The sequence below is a fragment of the Dromaius novaehollandiae genome, chromosome Z (assembly GCF_036370855.1).
Source record: "Dromaius novaehollandiae isolate bDroNov1 chromosome Z, bDroNov1.hap1, whole genome shotgun sequence".
In the NCBI taxonomy this organism is placed as follows: Eukaryota; Metazoa; Chordata; class Aves; order Casuariiformes; family Dromaiidae; genus Dromaius; species Dromaius novaehollandiae.
Window position 1 is genome coordinate 11,462,434 of NC_088132.1, and position 20,929 is coordinate 11,483,362.

A 20,929-nucleotide genomic window follows, 5' to 3' on the forward strand; every position below is an offset into this window, starting at 1 on the left:
ATTTTCTCCCCTTTATAGCTGCTTTCCTTGAGACAGTCTACCAAATAAAGGGGCCACACACCCTCACCGACTTTAAAGTGTTATTTAAAGAGGTGAAAAGCCCTACAGGAACAAGAGCTGGCAAAGCTGTTGTAGTGAGAAGGGAGGCATTGCTTCTCATCACATGACTGGGAGTATATGCCTAGAGCTAGCCACCAAAACTGTGTGTACAAAAGGGACTATCAGAGCTTCCTGTTTTCTTTTCTTATGTAAATCTCCTATAGCTTTCCTACTCCTCTACAAAGCAGAACCCCAGACCTCTCTCCAAACTCTTCCACTCTCTTTCTTGCCTCCTCAAACGACAACCTCAGCAAGTATCCTGTAAATCTCCATCCTCTCATTTACATGCCCATTTCCTCACAGCAGGACCCAATTTCTCACTCCTCATCACCACAGCCTCCAACACCAGGCTCCTTCCCAAACCCAGTCACCAGCACAGGAGCTGTCCTCCTGCTATACACCAGTTCTACTGCAGCAGAAAGTTCCAGCATCACTGCCATGCATTCCCTATCTCATGCTGCCTACATCCCAAGCAATCATTTATATTGCTTTTTCCTCCTCTAACTGCTCATTCCCACTCTTCCCCTGGACAGACATCACCCCTCCCTCAGTGAGAGATGAGCTCACAGACTTGACATTCAGTGTTACTTTCCACATGAGCAGAAAATCCATGTCCCCATCCACTCTTATTCCATCCCAACATTTGGAAATTATGCCAAACGCCAAGTTTAGCCAGGCCCATTCTCTGAAAACTCAGTTCGAGACGAAAAGCATCAGTTTGTGTTTGAGCTCTTTTTCTACGTTTCCCCCCTAAATGAATTTCTGCTATCATCTTTACTTCTAAACCTCCCCTTTACCTGAGCCTTACTTTTTCATCTTTAACTGGATAAAACAGCTCCTGCCTGTTCCTGTACTAGCTCTCAGAAATCATTTTCACAATTTCCATACATCTTCCCCCACACCCTAGATAGCTGTACTAAAAGTCAGACTTAGCAGGCTCTGCAGAACCTATCTCTTTTCTTCCGCTTACTTCCAAAAAAAATCCTCACCTGAAATGCAGATGGCATACAACGGACAATCCAGTACTCCAGCATGGAGACCAAATCTCTTGCAAAGCAGATTTTATCTCAACAACAGAAGGTGTGGATGGACGTTGTCTGTCATTCCCATTCCATATCACTCACCATTTCTATGTGGATCCAGTGTCAACAGATGAACCTGGTATGCTGCTCCTGAATCCCTGAAATCCAAGACAGCTTCTTTACTCCTTTTTGAAGAGTTTGATTTTTCTCTTTTAGCATTATACAGAGTATTTACAGCCCCATCAAACCAGCTTTACAGCCCCATAGCTATCTCAAGATCAGATCCAAGTCCAAGTTTAGTTCAAGGCAAAAATCCATTCACTCACACAAGTATGTGTGCTGATCCTTCAAAATAGTTTTCCATTTATATTTTTAAATGAAGGTGCTAAATCTTTGATACCTTGTGTGAAAGCAACATGCTATTTTCCTCCTTTGCCTTGATTTCAGAAAGACTTGTCCCTGGCTTAAAGAGTTGTATTCCTATTTTCTCAGAGAATTAGAGGATGAAGAGGTATGTAGCATGATGAAGTGATAACCATCTGAGACAGATGTGAGAGATATAAGCTTGGGTCCAAAGTCTGCTGGAGTCAGTGTAAAGCTCTCACTGACTGTTTCAGCCTTTGGTGCCTCCTTAGGCTCTAGAAGTTTTAGTTTCTTTCCAAACTTTGGACTTTGGATTTCCATAGACTGCCTTAAAAAATATATATATATATATATTTTTTTAGTCTGTTTCTGATCTTGCTGAGCACATTCAAACTCTACTGCTTTAAGCATTAGTGGCAAGCAGTCAGCTTTGCTCAGGATCAAGGTGTTGTGCAAGTGTTTTCAAGTGCAGGACAAACAATTGTTAATTACAGTTTTACATACTAACTGACTTCTCAGAAGTCCAGGGCACACACTCATGAATTAATCCTCCTACATCAGCTGGCAAAAAGGCAAACCCTAGCATTTTCACTTCACAGATGAAACAACTGAGGTAGAGAAGTTAAATGACATGATCAAACCACAAATGTAAGTGCGTGTTAGAGTTAATATGAAAAGGCTGTTCTTTGCATAGCAATAAACTTTTAGCTTTGGTCTTTTAGCTTGGCGTGTCTTAGTAAACACATGCTTCAGGCCTACTGAAGCTTGTCACATAGTTAAAAACAGGCAGGCACACAAGTTCTTAACAAAACTGGGACCTAGATACTCCAGATTCACATTTCAGGTGTTTAGACTGTGCTCCAGCAAAGTTCTGAAGCATGAGTTCCAGTGCTTTAACCACACCTGTAGTCCCCATGAAATTGCCAGCCAGCACAATGGTGTCAGGCTCAGAGTAAGCTCAAACTGAGCCCTCAGGGAGGGCCTTAATTTCCATGGGTTGCTTCAGCTTTTCCACAGGTTGCTTAAGCTTGAGCTGTTTGAACCGGGTGGAAAAAGAGAATGATGTTCTGAGGCAGTCAAGTTTGTCCCTCCTTCCTCTCTGCTTGAATGGGGAACACTTTTCAATCAGGTAACATCAAAATAATAAACTTGACTCACAACTTGATTTCTATTTAAGGGGATTACCTGAGTGAGACTGAAGCTTTTAACCTCTTTTTGTATGTCATTATTTGTCAGTCTGTTAGTAGCTTCTGTAATACCAACAGAAGATCATTGTTTTCTCTAAGTAAAATATACAAATCAGGCTTTTCCAAAGCTCCTATTGCAGCAGTTCTTTAGGCATACCTACAAGAAGCAGCCAGATTTACACCAGGGGTTAGCAACAGCCAAGAGAGTAATGGCAAAGCCTTCTACTTCCCATAAAGGGAATGTGGTTATTGACTAAAGAAGTTGCATAAACACTGGCTTCATTCTCCAAAGAAAAAAATACTGCAGAGTTATGATGATACAAAACCACCATATCATATAGGACATCAGGCAGCCTTTTTAACTGCAGGGAATGCATTTTTGGAATGCAACATGAAGACTGCATCAGGCCATCTTTGCATTCAGGCTATAGGCCTCAAGCCATACAGCTACCCTTGATGCAGGCTGAAGTTTGGCAGGTACCTCATCAAGGAACTATTCTGGATATAAAACACATGAAAAAAAAACCTTGCTATATGCATAGAGGTCACCCTGTAGAAAGAGATTGCCAAAGATCCTTTCCTTCTTTCCTTTAGAAAGCCATGTCTGAATTTAATAAAAGCTAAAACCTCTCTGGGATGCAAGGGATGTTCTACAACAGGCTTATGAAAGAACTGGGAGGGCTTGGCATAAAATCCAGAAAGTTACTGTGGCCATTGTGTGTGGTTGGAGAACTGGTAGCGAGAAACAGTGGAAAAGTAAACAGATCCACATCTTCTGTCTTGACAGTCACTACAAGCATGGGTTTTCCTACGGATCAGAGCCCATAAAAGGTTTGGAAGGTGTAATATGCCTGCAGGACAACCTGTTGGTTGTGACTAATGCATCTGAAGCCATCAAGAGCTTATCTAAAAACATCAAGACAATTCTCCAGCTGAAAACACCCCACATGGATTGGAATCATTCTTACCGGACGGCACTACTGAATTCGAATGACATTGTGACAGACTGGACAAATGTGGGGAAAATTCATATTCTTGGAGTGGATTGGAGAATGACAGCCACCCTGAGGATGAACATGACAGAACGCTTTCAAAGACCAGAGCATATTGTAGTAAATAAGGTACAGTACAGGCCATCTGAAACTACCAATACAGCTATGGTTTACTCTAGCTGTGGTAGAGATCAAAATGCACAGGATACATTCCAAGCATAGCTCCTTACTCCAGAAGTCCACGGTTCAATGAGTGATGTTTGCAAGAACTGCCATTTTGCTATGAATCATGTGACAAGCAGGTTTAATGGGGTGTCCAGATTTGTAGCACAGTGCTTTGTACTGAGGCTCTCCTTTGTACTGTGGTTCAGTCCATTCCCTTAGCTTCTCCCTCTGGTCCCAAAGAAGGCTCTAGCACAGCTGGGAACCAAACCCAGGTCTTCTGAACTCAGTCCAGTCCTTTACCCGTATAGTTGCCTTCATTTCCTATGCCTTCGGTCTGCTGAAACAGTGCTGGGAAAAGTGCTGAATACTGGATCACAGAATCTTCAATCAGACCAGCCTTGTCAGGGATTTTATATTCAGTGTGTGTCCTTGTGGATTCTGCTGGATTTAACCCCCTCATTTTTGAGGCACAGACTTTCTCCTGAGTGCACAGGCTCAACTAACTCACAGGCAGCCAACAGTCAGATTAAAACAGTGCTCTTTGTAGCCTGTTCGTTTAAGAAAACAGAGCTTATGGAGTTACACTGTTACCTGTTTGTTCATGTCTGTCTCCCTAAGTATCTTTCGAACAGGTTAGCTACAAAAGTAGGACAGAGGTCTCAGGGAAAATTAGGTTAATGGAAATCATCACCAGATTTATGATTCTTCTGAGGGTAAGAGAGGGAGAAGCATGTTCCCATGGGCAGTGTTCAGCATTGGCCAGCAGTGCACACATCTAACCACTTTTTCTTGACTGATAGAGGTATCCACCAGAGCACAACTGGGAAATGGACAGTACTGATAGGAGTAGTAGATGTTTGAGCGGTTCAAGTGCAAATAGGAGTAAGACTTGACAAAACATTGTGTTTTCTGTTACCCCTGGTAAAACTTCCTTGTGATTCATGTGTCCTGACAGCAGGCAAACAAGAAAAGTAGCTTTCTCTGTAATTCAACACCAACTGAGCTAGCCCCTCTGAAACACTATCAGCTTTAACTAGAGTGCTCTCATTTTCTTTGCTACCAAAAGGAAGAGCTCCTGGTTACCAAAGGGCAAATCTTTGCTAAATATCACAGTTGTTGCCTCAAGGTTACAGAGAAAGAATCCTGAAGAAAGCAACTGGACCAAGCTATGGTACAATATTCAGCTTTGTCAGCCCTTCTGAAGTCTGTGTTGATCCCAACAAAAACATCTTCGGGACAGATAAATGGCAAAACTGCATTGCAGTGTTTAATCCTGATGCACCCCTGGTTGCTTTGGTAGTCACTCAATATATAGAGGGCCCTTGTGGGCTGTCCATGACAAAGGACTGGTTCATGGCAGTAACTGATGTTATCTGCAAAAAAACTATATGTGTAATTAAGAGTTACTTTCAGCAGTTGACCTTATCTTAGAAAAGATGTTTAGAGGGAACTCAAAGTCAGGTACTCGAAAATATCTCAACCCTCTTCAATCAGAGAAGAAAAGGCTACAATCCAGTTAACATTTCAGAACTTGTGGATGCTTAGGAGCGGCAGTGATGAGTAAATAAACTACTCAGCATTTGGTCAGAGTGTTGCCATTTTACAGCAACTTTACTGTTATTGCCCCAAGTATTTCAAGTAATCACTGGGAGCAGACAGCAGCAATCTGCCACACCCCTGCTAGCTTTCTGAGAGTGAGGGTTTTCTCTGGATTGTCTTCCCATTCTCATTTCATGTTTCATGGATCTTGTATGTCTCAGACTATTACTAGTCTATAGTCCACAAGTTAAAACAAACTGATCTAGCCCATCCTAGCTATATGAATGTATGAACATCATTTTAAGCATCCCTAATCATCTCCAAGCCTGGATATCTTACTTTCTCCCACATAGTCCTTTCAAACATTCACTATCTTGATGAATGGAAAATATCCAATCTAAATTTCCCTTCCTGTAATTTCAGCCCACTGCTTTTATCTTATCCACCATGGACAGAGAGAACAGATTATGTCTTTTTCTCCTGAAGCACTCTTGTAATCATCTTAAAAGGGACTGTATGATCAGTCTGCTCTTCTCTAAATTAAACAACCCCAACTTTTTTCAGCCTTTCTCATAAGTCCTGCCTATGTAACTTGTATTCAGATATGCCTACCTGCCTGATAAAGCAAAAATGCAAAACTCTGTTCTCAGAAGAGCTGAGCAATGATTACCGGGGCTGCCTGCCACCAAGCAGGAAGAAAATTTTCAAGGCTTATAGACCATACATTTTAGGATCTGGAGCTAGAAATACCTAGATTCAAACCCAGCTTCTGCTTTTGCCAGTCTGTCTGGTTCTAGGCAAATTGCATCCCAGTTCACAGCTTCTTCGCTTGACAGACAGGTCTAGAAATATCAATTTGCTTAAATTAGCATAGCATGGACCAAGGTAACCAAAAGCTGGGGACTGTGTGCATGCTGTAGAGTCTAGTGGAAGAGCTGATCGCTGTGACAGAATTCCAGGTAGATAGGTGTTCTCTTTCAGAAGTTATCCATAGTATTTCAGAGCAAAATTTTAAAAAAATCTCTAAAAAAACCCAGTTCTTCACCACAGTGACTACATCAAACTGCCAGGATCTCAGTAGCTTCCAAGTAAATCTGGGGAAATGCAGGACCTCAGAATACCTGGAATCCTATTAGTAAGTATTGGTATCTGAAGCCCTTCAAGTGAATGATTAAACTGTTTTGCCTAACATTACTGTGACTCATGGGTTTCCTGCTAGCAAGCTGTCCAAGTCTGCTGGAAGGATTTTCTCTAAAATAGGTGTATTCCTCCACCATCGAGATGCTGACTACGAATAATTAGAATGTCTTCTAGTTAGAGTTGCTCTTCTGATTTTCTTATTGCTGTAATGGAAATCCACACAGAAAGACTCAATGTTTCATGCCACTTAAAATTTTTCCTACAAAATGGAATTTTCTATACAATCACTTTCCTGTACATGTATTGGCCGAAAGACTCTGTATCAAAGCTTCTTATGCAGTTTTATAGGCTTCCTAATTTAAAAGAGAAGTGTCTGTTTTGCTCTGTTTTTAATATACTAAATTATTAGAGAGGAGCTATCTGCTGTAACCATCACCAAGAGTGATTTCAGAGCTATTTCAATGCTATTTCAGAGAATTTTCTTACACAGTGAAAGCATATTTAAAGACACCAATATAGCTTGATTTTACGCTTTATTGAAAGAATGAGTCCCATATAGGTGGATGTAAGCAAGGCAAAAAGAAGTCTATTTCTTTTGTAAAGGAAGTGGGTGCTCACTTAAGTGACAGTCTGCAGGTGGGCCAAGCCCACTTGCAAACATTCTTCACATCACACATCCACTCAACTCATACATGTCTACTTGCAGTCATAAAAAGCGCTACAGTCACTCCTATGTGGTATAAGGAGTGCTGAGGTGAATCTCACAGGTCATACTGCTTAGTACCACTCTAGCAGTTGCTTTGAGGAACACTGTGGCTGAACTTGTCTATTCTGGTCTGTCTCCATCTTCTTAGCCTATCAGTTTATTTAACTGAGCTATATCCTGCTCAACACGTTCAGCCTGTGCCAACTATAACTCTCTCACAGGTAAGTGAAGTAGTTCAGACTTCAGTTGGGCTCTCCTTGCACGAGGATGCAGCTTGGAATGGAAGCAAAGGTGAGGAGACCACGCTGGCCAGATGTGGCCAGCTGACAAGTACTGCAACAGCTATAAATTCCCCTTACACGCACACATTCCCTTAACACAAACCTACCACTCGTTACCCTCAAAAGCAGCGGTGCCTCCTCAACTTTGACAAGAGACATTGTATAACTAAGGAACTTATCTTGCAGCACCAAGAAAAGCAATTTTTCTGTGGTGTGAGGGAAGAAGAACTAAGGCAGAAACAGAGGCCTATGATCTGTACCAGTTTTAGTGCAACTTCAGGCAAAGGAAGCCTTGAAAGCAGTTACTCACTGAAGACTGGAAGACAGAATAACTTTCCCAGGCCTGTGGGATAAGACTGTCTTTCTATAGGAAAGAGCTATTTCTCTCTGCAATGTATCAGTAAATAGAAGGGAGATGTGAGTTATGGGAGTGGTTAATTCAGCCTTGCTCAGAAATTTCACCCACTATTTTGGTCTTTTCAGTGATGAAAAATTCTCCAGGACCTCTCAAACTAAGCAGGTCAATTAGGGCAGAGAGTTTCCTCACAATAAAATGACCTGTTGCCTCTAATGCCAAGAAGGCCAAGCACAGCCATCACTTAGTTCCTTTCATTAACATAGCCACTGGGACTTGTGCTGCAAGCTGTGTGGGACAATGCCATAAACAGTATAGCTGGTATTACAGTGGGACACAGAGATAAAGAACAGGATACCTATAAATGACATGCTTACCAAATGCCAGCACTGATGCTTCTCCACCCAAGTAAGCAGGCCTACAGTAAGTGAGCAACACTCATTCTGCGCTGGTCATTACAGAGGTTAGGCTCAATTGAGCAGCACTCAGAAAACTGACTAGCTGGTCAGTCAGGGCTCCCTACTGGCACAAGCACAGCAAGCAGGCAATGGGGAGGGGTGCACTTGTCTGAGAGGGACATGTTTGCCATTCATGTTGGATTCAAGGCTGGAGAAGGGCAAAGAAGTCACTCGGGTGAGGAAAACAGGCCATATTTAGCCACCAATGGCTGCCACTCTTCTACCTTACGCTTGACCAGCACCTTGTCTTTTCCCCACCTCTGGGCTGGGCCTGGCATGGGGCTGCAGAATAAGAACAAGTAAAAAGTGCTTTCCGCAGTAAGCTGTTTTGTGTGGGAATCATCTTCCTTTATAAAAATCTGACGGAATAAGTACTTTTGCTTGTCCCCTGCATCGCATAAGGCCTCACATCAGGCCTCAGACAGGTTAGGAGGCACAGGGTAGTTCCATCCTCGGTCAAAACCATCCTGGATTTCTCTACCAATCATTGTATAGTCTATAAGGAAACAGACATGCTTGCAATGCAATTTCCCCACCCTTTCAATGGAGATGCAGTAGCTGCTTATCCAGTGCTGTTCTGGTTTGTCTCTGAGCTAGTACTCAGCCAAGCTTTAGACCAAAGGCCTGGACATGGGCTCTGCTCCTGCTCCTCTGCTGCCCATGTGACAGTCAGGCACTACCTTGCCTCTTGCTGCACCAGTCTGAGTTCTCAGACATGAGCAAAGAATAAGTCAAACTCCTTGTAGCACAGTTGGCTAGAGAGCAGCATGGCAGGCGCCCCCATCACATCCTGGAAGATTTTCATTTATTCTCAGCTGTGAACAACCCAACACCTCCTCTGTCCCCAGGTGCCTCTGCCCACACCATGTCCTTTGCAGGCTTTGCACAGGAAGGTAGCCACATACTTCATGCAATCCTCCAGCTAGACAGAAGCATGCTGAGGCATCCTGTTCCCCCTCCTGCTGTTTGGTTCCATTTGAAAATGGAGCAGATTGTCTGAAACAGGAGGTTAAACATGTCCAGGTGTGTGTGCATATTTTATACAGCTATAAGAAAAGGTTGTACGGAAAGTGTGTGGGAAATAGATAAGTGGAAGACCCAGAAAATACCTGTCCAAGGAATGGTGGGATGGGCCTGAAAATCAGATCTCTGTCACCTGGCTTTACCTGCTTTCTTACTAGAGAACTTAGAGCCTGCCTTAAAACAATACATAGCTCCCATCCTATACTCACTTCTGGGCAAGCAAGCTTGGGTTCAGGCCACAAGTAGAACCTGGTTAAAAGGGATTTTTCCTAGGCAACACTTGCATTTGGCTAAATCTTAGATAAAAACTACCTCCAGAAAACAACTTCTTAAATACAGACAGAAAAGCAAGTAATAGAACACTATAGCAAAATGTCTTCTATAATGTAAGAGGAGTCTGGGTGTTAGATCTCTCTATACCCTTTTAGGCCTTAAGCTTCCTGGGAAAAATGTTAACTGAGCTACTTGTAAAGTGAGAAATCAACCCAGCTGGGTCATTACCATGTAAACCTTCATCTGCATACTCACATTAACTCTCTTCCATGCTCTCTGTAACACGTATCTTACTGTTCAGAGCTGCACTGTGCTTGAAGTACCCACAGTAGCAGAAACCACTTGATGTCATGCCACCTGTGAAGATAAGCAAGCAGAACATTAGGTTTTTGCCTGAGATTAACTAAAAGGATTATTTCATTTTCATATTTTGAAAATATCATTCACAAAACCCAAGGTGACATTCTGGGAGGGACGACAGCAGTTAGAGTGGTCCCCTTCTACAATCAATATATCCTTGCAGATTACTAAAGGGGAAAAAAAAGGAAATAACCCATTAAGCTTCTGTGAAACATGTCTTCTAAAAAAGAAGAGCAAACGCATCTGAATGTTCTCTTTTAAAACTTAAATCAAACAGAGGTAGTGGCCTGCTATTCAGACTCTGCAACGGCTACTTGCAAGATGAGTAGAGAACACCTTTGACTCAGTAAAGTTTATTTCTTCCTGATGCTTATATAATCAATAACACAAAGCACCATGACATGAAAGATGAAGCTCAAATATCAAAAAAAAAGAAAAAAAAAAAGTGAAACACTGTGAAGTAGCTCTCTGTTTCCTCCCCCAGAAAGCCACAAGCCCCTGCTCTCTCCTTTATCTTCTTGCCCTGAGGCTCTGAAAAACTGCAGTTTCTCAGCTGGGCCAAGCCAGCTGATGAACTCCACCTGGGTGTGGTTAGGGAGTTTTGTCAAATCTCAATGCATATTCAAGGCATTCAGAAGTGGAAAAAAATAGAGTGGACAGAATAGACCTGTTTCTCAGGGAGATAAAGCACTGTGTTGCTGTCACACTGTCTTCTCCAGCAAAGGGAAAACATGAAATAAGCTTTCTCAATGCCTATTCACCACCTGGTAGGTCACTGATCAGAAACCAGAATCTGACTCTGGTTCAAGCACGTCCTTAGGCCCTGGGTTCGGGGACGTTCATGTCACTCTTGCCTGTGGTAAACACAGAGATGACACTGGTTCTTGTAGGCACTCCCACCAGTGCCTCACAGCAAATATTTGTATAAAACACAGATTGTCTTGGTGAGATGAGGAATACAAAGTGACTGCAAAAAACACAGAAGAAATAGAGTCCAGTATGTTATTACTCAGATTGTCATATGGAATAGCACAGAGAATGGAAATAGGAACACACAAAGATGTATTACATTCAGCAGCGCTGTCCTGTGTGCAAACCAGGGAATCGCTCAAGGCCTGCTCACTCCTACTTAGAACTAGTGAAAGGAAGGGCAGCACCTACTGTGAAAGATTTTCAAAAACATTAACAATGGAAAACATGTATTACACTTACATTAAATAGGCACACTACATACCCTTCTCAAGTACTAACAATGGCACTGCACAATGTAACCAGCGACATTTTTTAAAGGAATCCTATGTCCATTGAAAATGAGTGGTGCCTCATGCCACCCCATGCTTTTGAAGATTGCCTGAGGAAAGAGCTTAAGCTGAATGCTTCATGGAGAAACACAAGGAAAGCTCCTTACTTTACCTTTTATGCATGAGCAAAGTGAAAGCTGTGATTAACACGTGGGAACAAACCACCCAGCAAAGGAGGAGGTATTGTGCTTTCTCAGTTTCCAAAGAGTTAATTCCAAAGTCACTTTTTCTGTATTTAAGCAAACATCACAGATGAAGTTTAAGCTGCCCCAGGAAGCCTTAAGTCTTTTGGTACAGGCTGTTGCCTTCCTTTTACATCCAGTGCTTTTCCACATTCACAAGTCATATAGGTACAGATCAGATCCAAAGCATCTCTTTGCTTTGTGGAGGAAAATGCTCCCCCACAGAGGAGGTACAACATGTAAATGCACTAGAGCACACAAATTGCCTTCTTGCATTTTGCTTTCAGGGAGCTTCGACTTCCATCAGTAACAAACATTTTAAATAAATCACTTCCCCTTGGCAGTCACAGCCACAGAAATATAAAATCTCATTTGATTCAGTAGCAAAATTAAAACTTTCCATTGAAAAGTGTACGTAACAGGTATTGTCCATTACTGTTTCTTTTACAAGATCAACATTGGCATTCCCAGATGTCAGATCACACCTGTGAGTTGTGAAATTCATCTCTATGCTCCTGCATGAATGGTGAACAGATCTGACAGCGGCAGGAAAAGTGCAAACAGTAAAAATCAAAACTTTTTAAAAGGTAAAGGAATTTCCCAGCACAAGAGGGCTATCTTGTTCAGAGCCATGAATAGTAGTAATAGTATTACTTCATCTATATAACAAGACAAACAAAGGAAGACCTTAAATATTTTGGAGAATGTCCAATTTGCTGAAATACAGTTCGGTCTGAAGTGAAATAAAAACCTGAATGTTGAATTGCTAACAGCTGCAGCAGTATCACTTCATATGTGTTTCTGGTATGGAAACTACAAGAATAATTCATGCAATTGTGCAAAAACGCTTTAGTGTGTATTAAGTTCAGTTCTTTTTGTGTAAAAATGTTACAGACAATACCACTCGCAAATGTACACACAATTAATGCATATAGTTGCACACTCTTAATTCTTTCTACACCAGCTTTTAATGTGTTTGTTACAACAACTTCTTCTATCTTGTTTTAATTTAGACAATCTTTGCTGCTGGGGCTTTAACAAAGCTCAAAATTGTCCAGAATCATGGGAAAAACTATACACACTCCAGAATTAGCAACTGGAACTAGACATGAATCCATCATTTCTCTCTTCACCTTAACTCCAAGCAAAGGCCATTAAACTCGATTACACAGACTGGAGGAAGGAATGTGCTGCCCTCTTTAAGGGGAATCATTGTTATCTTAAATTAGGTAGTCTTCTGTAAACCACCCTTTGCTATGAGCTACTTTATCTTCCATGGGTAAAACACTGGTTGCACTGACACCAATAGGAATTTTACCTTTACCTTTGGTGGGCCAATATTTAACTCTACAAAGGTATACAGTGTCATCGCAAAATCCCATCCCTATGTAAAAAAGAAACACTATGAAATCAGGCATAATCCTATAGTGGGATGAGAGTGCTTAGAACTGTATACCCCTTGCACAAAACTTGGACTTACCTACACGAACACTTCAGACAAAACACATGGTACTTTATTCCAAACGAGGACTGAGGATGAATGATTTTTTAACTGTAGAATTTGAAGTTTGATCCTGCAAAAGATGGAGGGTGTGGAACTTATTATGTGATTAGCCTCATGGCAATCTGTGGGAGATAAGAGTCCCAGGTAACCCTGAACAATCAGGGTAATTTTATTGTATTTAGGTACTCAGATGGGGAGGTAGGCACCAAGTTTCAGGCTCCTATCTGTCCATCCCTCTCCAACAGAATAAAGCAGGAATTAAAGCACACTTGAGCTTACCAATAGAAATACAGGTACATAGATGACCATGGTAATCTGAACTTGGAAATTTCATCGTCTTTGCAGCCAGTATCAGCACATCCTAACCACTGCTCCAATGCTGCTTTTAAGCATCTGCTGGAAGTAACTCTTCCCCAAAAGACAACCATACCGGCAGGACAGTGCCAGCGTTGTTTATTCCAGCTAACCCAGTCCTGACGGGCGGCAGCGGCTCCTCCGCCACGCTCCTCCCACCGCCGAGCAGCCCCCAGCCGCGGCTAACAGCAGAGCAGCTCCCGGCGGGCAGCTGTGCAGTGTGCCGCTAAACCTCCCAGCGAGGCGGAGGCGGAGGCGGAGGCGGAGGCGGAGGCGGGGTGGGGTGGGGTGGGGTGGGGGCCGCCGCGCCCGCCCAACGGCCGCTCCCCCACACGGCGGGGGTGGGGCCGCCCGCCCAACGGTCACTCCTCCACACGGCGGGGGTGGGGCCGCCCGCCCAACGGCCACTCCCCCACACGGCGGGGGTGGGGCCGCCCGCCCAACGGTCGCTCCCCCACACGGCGGGGGTGGGGCCGCCCGCCCAACGGCCACTCCCCCACACGGCGGGGGTGGGGCCGCCCGCCCAACGGCCGCTCCCCCACACGGCGGGGGTGGGGCCGCCCGCCCAACGGCCGCTCCCCCACACGGCGGGGGTGGGGCCGCCCGCCCAACGGCTGCCCAACGGCCGCTCGCAAACGGCGGGGGTGGGGCCGCCCGCCCAACTGCCGCCTGCCGCGGAGGCGAGGAGGGCCCGGCGCGCTGTCCCCGCCCGCCCTGCGGCCTCCGGCCCGCCCTCCCGCGCAGCCGCCGCCGAGTTCGCCTGCGCCTCGCCCCGCCAGCCATGCTACTCTTGGGGGCGCTCCGCCGGCCCCTGGCCGCCTCCGCCGCCCGCCTGGCCCGCGAGAGGGCCCGAGCCCGCCCGCAGGTAACGGCCGAGGCGGCGGGGGGAGGGGGAGGGGAGCGCGGCGGCGGCGACGGCAGGGAGCCGGGGGGGGCAGTTGGGGGGCGGGGCCTGTGGGGGCGGCGCGCCATCTCCCGGAAGGGGGCGTGACCTGGGCAGGGAGGTGGGGCGGGCAGTGTGCATGGGGTGCCCCGGGCTTCTCGCAGGACATGCAAAGAATTCCGGATGGTGTATAATTAGGAAATAAAACCTTTAGTGTTAGTCGCCGTCTGGTAGGCACGGTGCTGGTTCTTGTGAAGTAAGGCAGGTCTGAAATCCATCCAGCAGCCACCTCTGTGTAAATACGGGCTAAGGCCAAAGCTTTGGTTTGGCCACAGTTTTTCCTAGTTTTCCTTGAGAAGCAAGTAATGCTTCCCCGTTTGTTAAGGGAGTTGTAAAAATAAGCATATTCGGGGACTTCTGAAGGGTTCTTATGTTCCATGAATGGAAATACTGTTCTGGAGCAGCCTTTAGGAAGCTGCCAGTAAGGGCAAAGACGCAGAATTCAGCAGTCTTCTGCTAGAAGGAATCAATCTTTTCTCAAGCAGTTGAAACTTTTTATGCCAAAATATGTAAATTGCTAATACTGATTTAAGATTGTAATTAGCAAGCAGATTGCAATGGCTGGTTATAGGTCATGCTTTATATAGCATTGGTGAAAACCTCATTTAGTCTGGTGAAGTATTAAGTGCCAAAGGAAGCATATTTTTAGTGCAGAATTGTAAATCAGAAGTATCAAATGTTATTTTGTATAGTGGCACACTGCCCCTTGAGCAGAAGTAAAAATGATTTCTGTCTTACACAGTACTCTGTATTAAACTGTTAAAATATATGAAGAAATAGCTTCTTTGTATGCTTTTAAATCAGAGAGTTTAAAAAATTACATATATTACATGGAGTAAACACCAGCAAGTTTTGTTTGCTTTTGCATCCAAAAGCAGCTGTGCAGGAGCTTGTTCTGCAGAAAGTAATGAGAATAAATGGATACTCTTGGCAGCCACTTTTCCTACTCCCATTTCTTAGGGTTTGGACTGAATCTGGGAATATAGTGCTGTTGCACCTTTTCATCCTGGGGACAGATCTCAGAGGCATTCAGTGATGTGAGTGGTTGCGCCCTCACTGGGGTGGGCAGTTTGAGGGTGGTTTATTGTGGCTCTGTGCAGGATATTCCCAGTAGAGCAGGTGCTTTGGTGGCACCAGCAGCCCAGCCTTTGAATAATGTATTTATTGACTCTTTTATTACTATGATTTTTTGTATTATACTACTGGCAACAATTTAATATGACAAATGACTGGCCCATCAGGTGAATGGCTGTTGCACTGCCAAAAGGAGTTGCAGCATGCAATGCGCGTGGGGATTCTTTACAAAGGGAAAAGTGACGAGATACTCTTGCAATGGAGATCTCTTGGTACTCACCCCTCCCTCACCCCCCGTAAAAAATCCACCAACAGCTTCTCCCTTTAAAAAAAATACTGAAATCTAGCAATAAGACAGAAGATGGTTTTCTGGCTCGAAAATTAGTTTTAGTTATTTTTCTTAACCTTTTCTCTTAGGTATATGCATCCCTTGCTACAGGGCCCAGACAAGATAATGGCATTTTCTATGAAATTCGCACCTATGACGTTAAGCCGTCGAAGATGAAGGAGTTTGTGGAAGTGATCAATCAGCATATTCACCTTCGCACAGCCCATTCTGAGCTGGTGGGATTCTGGACTGTGGAGCTGGGGGCAATGAATAAGGCTATCCATATCTGGAAGTATGGTAGGCTCCACATCCCTGCGCACTGTCCTGGTCTCACGCCCCCTGCACTTGCAGATGGGAGGAGAGTGCTTACTGCCGGCCTGCTTTGAGAAAAACTTGTTGTGCATAAATTCCTCCCAAAGCTGCGCTGTGCAGGGTCTGCAAGCTGCTCCACCAACTCTGATAGTCAGAGCACGCCATACATTTTGCTGCTGCTTCAGCTATGGTAGCAACAAGCTTAAGGTCTGATCAACTTTTTAGGTTGTTGGAGTCAGTGCCATCCTGGAAGATGCTGCTAACCAAGAAAAGCTCCAATTTGTTGAGAAACTAGATGTGCTGGTTATGCTCTTTTTGGAGCACTGGGGGACTCAACTCCCGGTTATGGAGAGATGGGAAGCCATGCCCAGGATCATTTATTTTTGTACCTAGTGTAATTTAGGGTATGTTTGTGTACCAAAACAGGAGGAGTTTTGTTTCTGATTTCCTCAGTCTATTATTTGAAATTCAGCATTTTCGCTGTTACTCACCTCTTTTTCACTGAAGGAGTGAAGGAACCAGCCATCTGCAGACCAAAATGTTAGGAGTTTCAATGCACCTATGAGTAGCATATCCTTCTGCTTCTCAGAAGTTTTTTATCTTCATTCTACTGTTTCTTTCTTTATTTGATGAATTCTTAAAACCATTTTTGTTAGTCTTTTAGATGCTTTTAAACTGAAAAATTGAGAAAAATCATACTAATTTTATTTGTTGATTTCCTCATAATGTTTCTATGTTTAAGGTACAACCTCCTTTCTCCTTATTTCATCAGAGTCCTGCTTATATCTCTTTAATAGTTTAAAATAACTGGTATTTTTTTTTCTCAGTCCCAAGATACTGATACTTCTTAAGCTTCTTCCCATTCTTAGATGCTGGATTTTTCTTCCCAATCCTATTATTGAAAGCTATGTGCATAAATATTTTGCACAAGATGTTATTACAGCATGAGCAATTCAAATTCGGTGGCTCTTCATTGAAGGAATCCTATGCATTTATTGTTTTTAATCTAAAAAGGTTTAAAGGTATAGTGTATTGACATTTAATAACTTTTTATAGATAACAAACATTACTTCTACATTTGTTATTTTAATGTCATTTAACATAGGCAAAATGTAAGCATTTAAAAAAAATTACCTAGCTAGACTACCATACTTTCTTCATGTTAATTTACACTTCACTTCTTGCCCACTGCACTTCCTTCAGACCCCCTTATCCTTGGTAACTGTTACCACATATCCAGTAGATCCTGCAGGTATCACATATAAATTTTTCTTAACAGTAACATCACTTATGATATTTTAATGCTTTTATAAACTTTTCCTGTAGATTTGGTTTGGCTTGAAACCACTTAAATTTGAGAGCTAAGATTTTTTCAGAGTTCAAAGGAAGCTTAAAATATTTACTTCAAGCTAATAATCTGTTTAAAAACACCAACTTCAAACTGGCTATTGCGCAGCTTGCCTCCTCATAATAAACATTTGGCTTGAGTCTGATGTGACATAAATTGCATTTTTCAGAACTCAGTACAGTATTTTTTCCTTTCTTGCAGATAATTTTGCCCACAGAACAGCAGTCCGGGCTGCAATAGCCAATGACAAAGATTGGCAGGGAAAGCTCTCTCTAATTCTCACCTGTGTAGAAAAACAACATAATGAAGTTGCTTATCTGGTACCCTGGTGTCAACTTGGGAAGCCTCCAAAAGAAGGGGGTGAGCTTATCTTCTGTTTTATTGATTTAAGTTACTGATGCTGACCGACTAGCACAAAATGGCTTAATGTTTAAACCAAATATTACATCTTTTTATAACCCTCTATGTACCAAGAGCACATACGTACTTCCATGTGAAAAAAGTGACATAATGGAGATGAGGTACAAAGTTTCTAAGAAAAATTTTATATGGAAGCTTATGTCAGTAACTGCCCAGAGCCCTGTTTGTTTGGGTTGTAAAGAAATGTGTGAATTGCATAAGTGGACAGTTAAAAATGACTGTTCTGTAGTAGTGTTTTGACCAGTCATTCCTAACTTCCATCCATCAGCGAGAAGACGTTTCCTGGAGATATTAAAAAAAATTGATTGTTCTATTTCACAGATATTTTCTCCTTCATTAATTCAATTGGTTTGTTGTTATTCCTTCTTCCACATGATAGCTTTAAGAAAAACAAAAAAGCCCCAGTAAACCTACTATTTAAAGATATGTGCAAGTGAAACATACTTTGTAAATCATAGATTAGGTTTAGGTGTGTATTTTCCTACTCTTACATATTATAATTTCTCTGCAGCAGATATATTAACACTTCTGACTATTCACCCATTTATGAAAACACACACACTCTGTGGTTGCTGTTAAATGGAATCATGTCAGAATTGTCCTGCTTTAGCACTTGGCATGTGCATACATACAATCATCTTTGTTCTTTGTTTCCTTGAGATTCTGATTTTTATCCTGTGTTACAACGGAATTCACTAGCAGTCCAGTTTCTGTTAAAAGTGGATGGCTGACTACTCAAACATTTCATTCCCCCTTTTTTTTTCCTCTAGTTCATTGTTGAGGAATGAAACCAGAAGAAATATTGCCCCATGTCAGTTGTCTTGATTTCTGTTAAAGTGTCAGTGGTTGTGATCTGCAAAAACTACCTGAATGGAAATGAGCCAGATAACGTCTTGTATTAGGACTAGCATTTTTGGCGAATCATGTGATTTCTTTAACAACCGGGCAGATTGGCAGAGCAGCTATGATAAGCTATTCCTGGTATATTGGTTGTTGCTGCAGGTGTGACTGATGCTGCCATGTGTAAAGGGGTTTATAATATCAAAAAAACTTCAATTCCAGAAGCCATCACAAATCGTAGAAAAGGTTCTCTTACCTAGTTCAGCCATGAGCCATCCGAAACCCACAAAGGTGTATAAGTATTTGTGACTTCTGCAAAGAAGTCTAATTCTCCCCAAATTTTCAGCTACTGTTTGCCTTTAAGTTGGGCTTCATGCGAAGCCTTTTATTCCTCCTGGTAGCTGTACTTTCATTTAACAATGAAATAGCTCTAATTAAACAGCAGCTTCTGTGTTTTCCTGTGACCCCAGGACCTGTGAAATGCAGTGGACTCTGGGATCAAGTGGTGGTTTCATGGTCAGCTGAGCCTCAAATCACAGGGAACTGCTGTACCAGTTTCACAATAGATTTCATGACTGTGAAAGACTGTTTGAGAATTGGCCTGTTAATTTGCACTTCCTTACTTGAAGTCGTCTTTACCTTTTTCTCCAGGAGTATACGAATGGGTTACTTTTCAGATGAAACCCGGTGGGCCAGCTCTGTGGGGTGAAGCATTTCGAGCAGCAATCAACACTCACATCAACACAGGCTACACTAAGCTGATTGGTGTTTTCCATACAGAATATGGATTACTTAACAGAGGTACAAGCACTGATCAATTTCTAACACAGAGTTTGGCACAGAGGGGCAAACAGTCATCCTGGCTGAGGACTGGCTGGCTTGATAAAATGTTGATACGGATCCCCAAAGTCCTGCAAACAGTCCGTGAACTCAGCTTTGTGTGTTGGGTTATAGGCTTAAGCAGGGTGGTGCTGTTTTAAAAGATTCTCAGATGATGTTAGAGAGTCAAACTTTAAAATCTCCACAAAGGACTGGCTCACAAAATGCCTGACGAATTGTTTTTGTTAGATGCAAGGCAGCTAACACTTGAAGGCAGACAGTTAGACCTGCAATACATAGGGTACTGTAATGTAACAGTAACCACATTCAAGCCACTACTACTGTTTTCTCAGTGCATGTGATCTGGTGGAATGAGAGTCCAGACAACCGGGCAGCAGGAAGGCACAAGGCCCATGAAGATGCCAGAGTGGTAGCAGCTGGTAAGAGACGGAGACTCTAGGGAACCAAGTTTTGCATGTATGCAAGGAAGAGTATTATTCCTCTTATGACTTCTGTCTTAATTAAATATGTATTTAATTTCAGTGCGGGAAAGTGTCAGATTCTTGGAGTCCCAGGAAAATATGCTGCTGGTTCCTCTGCATTGTTCACCACTGAAGTAGCCTTCTACTAAATGATGTGAGCAGTGGCAGAAAAGACACAAGACAGAAGTCCCATCAGCAGGTACTATCACATGGATCTTCATACCCTTATGAACTGAGCCAATTGTTCTTCAGTTTGCGACATGTGGCTGCAAAACACACACCTCTGGCAATGTAAATTACTAAAATGCTAAAGAGAAGAGTTTATTGTGATGACCCTAGATCCCCCAATAGGAATTCAAGTCATATCAGTTATGGCATGAAACTCGCCCTGCAGATCCTTCATTTTAGCCCCTGACTTCTTCATACTTTTCTGTATAGCAAGATCACTAATCAGCGCTATAACATAACATGCTCTTTTCCAAGGTTACAACTGTGCAATACTATTTCCTTAATGTATTTTGGTTACTTTTGTAATTGTTACATCTGGGTTGTTACCTACCAGCTTAAGAAAGAATGGTCCCACTCGTCATTGTATCCAAGGTATTATATTTTGACCATCTCAATGGGATGTTTTGTAGTGATTCTTAACAGTGTAAAATTTTGATGCAATTGGGAGTTATGTCCAAGAAATCATGCGGTAGAACTGGTTAGACGATGTTGTGATGAACATTTATCTACTAGCTAATTTTAGGTCATTTCAACACTTTCATTTTGAATTCAGTAAACACTTTCTCAAAACTGTAGATTACAAACATAATTTACTTTAATTTAGCTATTTTAATACTTGTTTAATGTGCTAAAAATGATGGGTCCTTCATGTTCAAATATGTATCACAAGCTCAGCTGATACACACGTGCTTACATTTTTTGAAATACTTTTTGCCAGACTGTTAAAAGCCAAATAAATTTGTGTAAAGCACAAATTCATCGTGTTTGTATCTAAGGCTCTTACTGTTCTTTAAACTGCAAAATGATAAACCTACTCTCAAAGTGCAATAT

At 42.6% G+C, this 20,929-nt stretch overlaps 2 protein-coding genes across 3 annotated transcripts in view; one reads left to right on the forward strand and one right to left on the reverse strand.

Moving 5' to 3' along the window:
- LOC112982199 (PH and SEC7 domain-containing protein 3) overlaps positions 1-13,420 on the reverse strand; it is a 141,609-nt gene extending 128,189 nt beyond the window's left edge. Inside the window, exons 1-4 of the mRNA XM_064501795.1 lie at positions 13,230-13,420; positions 12,927-13,020; positions 9,859-9,960; positions 1,224-1,279 (exon numbers count right to left, since the gene is read on the reverse strand). Of these exons, the coding sequence (XP_064357865.1) occupies positions 1,224-1,226 (3 nt within the window). The 5' untranslated portion in view covers positions 1,227-1,279; positions 9,859-9,960; positions 12,927-13,020; positions 13,230-13,420. The remainder of the gene's footprint in view (positions 1-1,223; positions 1,280-9,858; positions 9,961-12,926; positions 13,021-13,229) is intronic.
- Positions 13,421-13,930: 510 nt separating this feature from the next.
- Positions 13,931-20,853, forward strand: NIPSNAP3A (nipsnap homolog 3A). Of its 2 annotated transcripts, XM_026098397.2 has the most exons (6): positions 13,934-14,169; positions 15,739-15,946; positions 17,511-17,669; positions 19,221-19,370; positions 19,742-19,828; positions 19,932-20,853. In XM_026098397.2, exons 1-6 carry the CDS (start codon positions 14,086-14,088, stop codon positions 20,006-20,008), a joined length of 765 nt encoding a protein of 254 aa, XP_025954182.1. In that variant the 5' UTR covers positions 13,934-14,085; the 3' UTR covers positions 20,009-20,853. The 2 variants fall into 2 exon arrangements, with proteins under 2 accessions (XP_064357936.1, XP_025954182.1); XM_064501866.1 differs by lacking the exon at positions 17,511-17,669 and having other exon boundaries at positions 13,931-14,169.
- Positions 20,854-20,929: the final 76 nt, after the last annotated feature.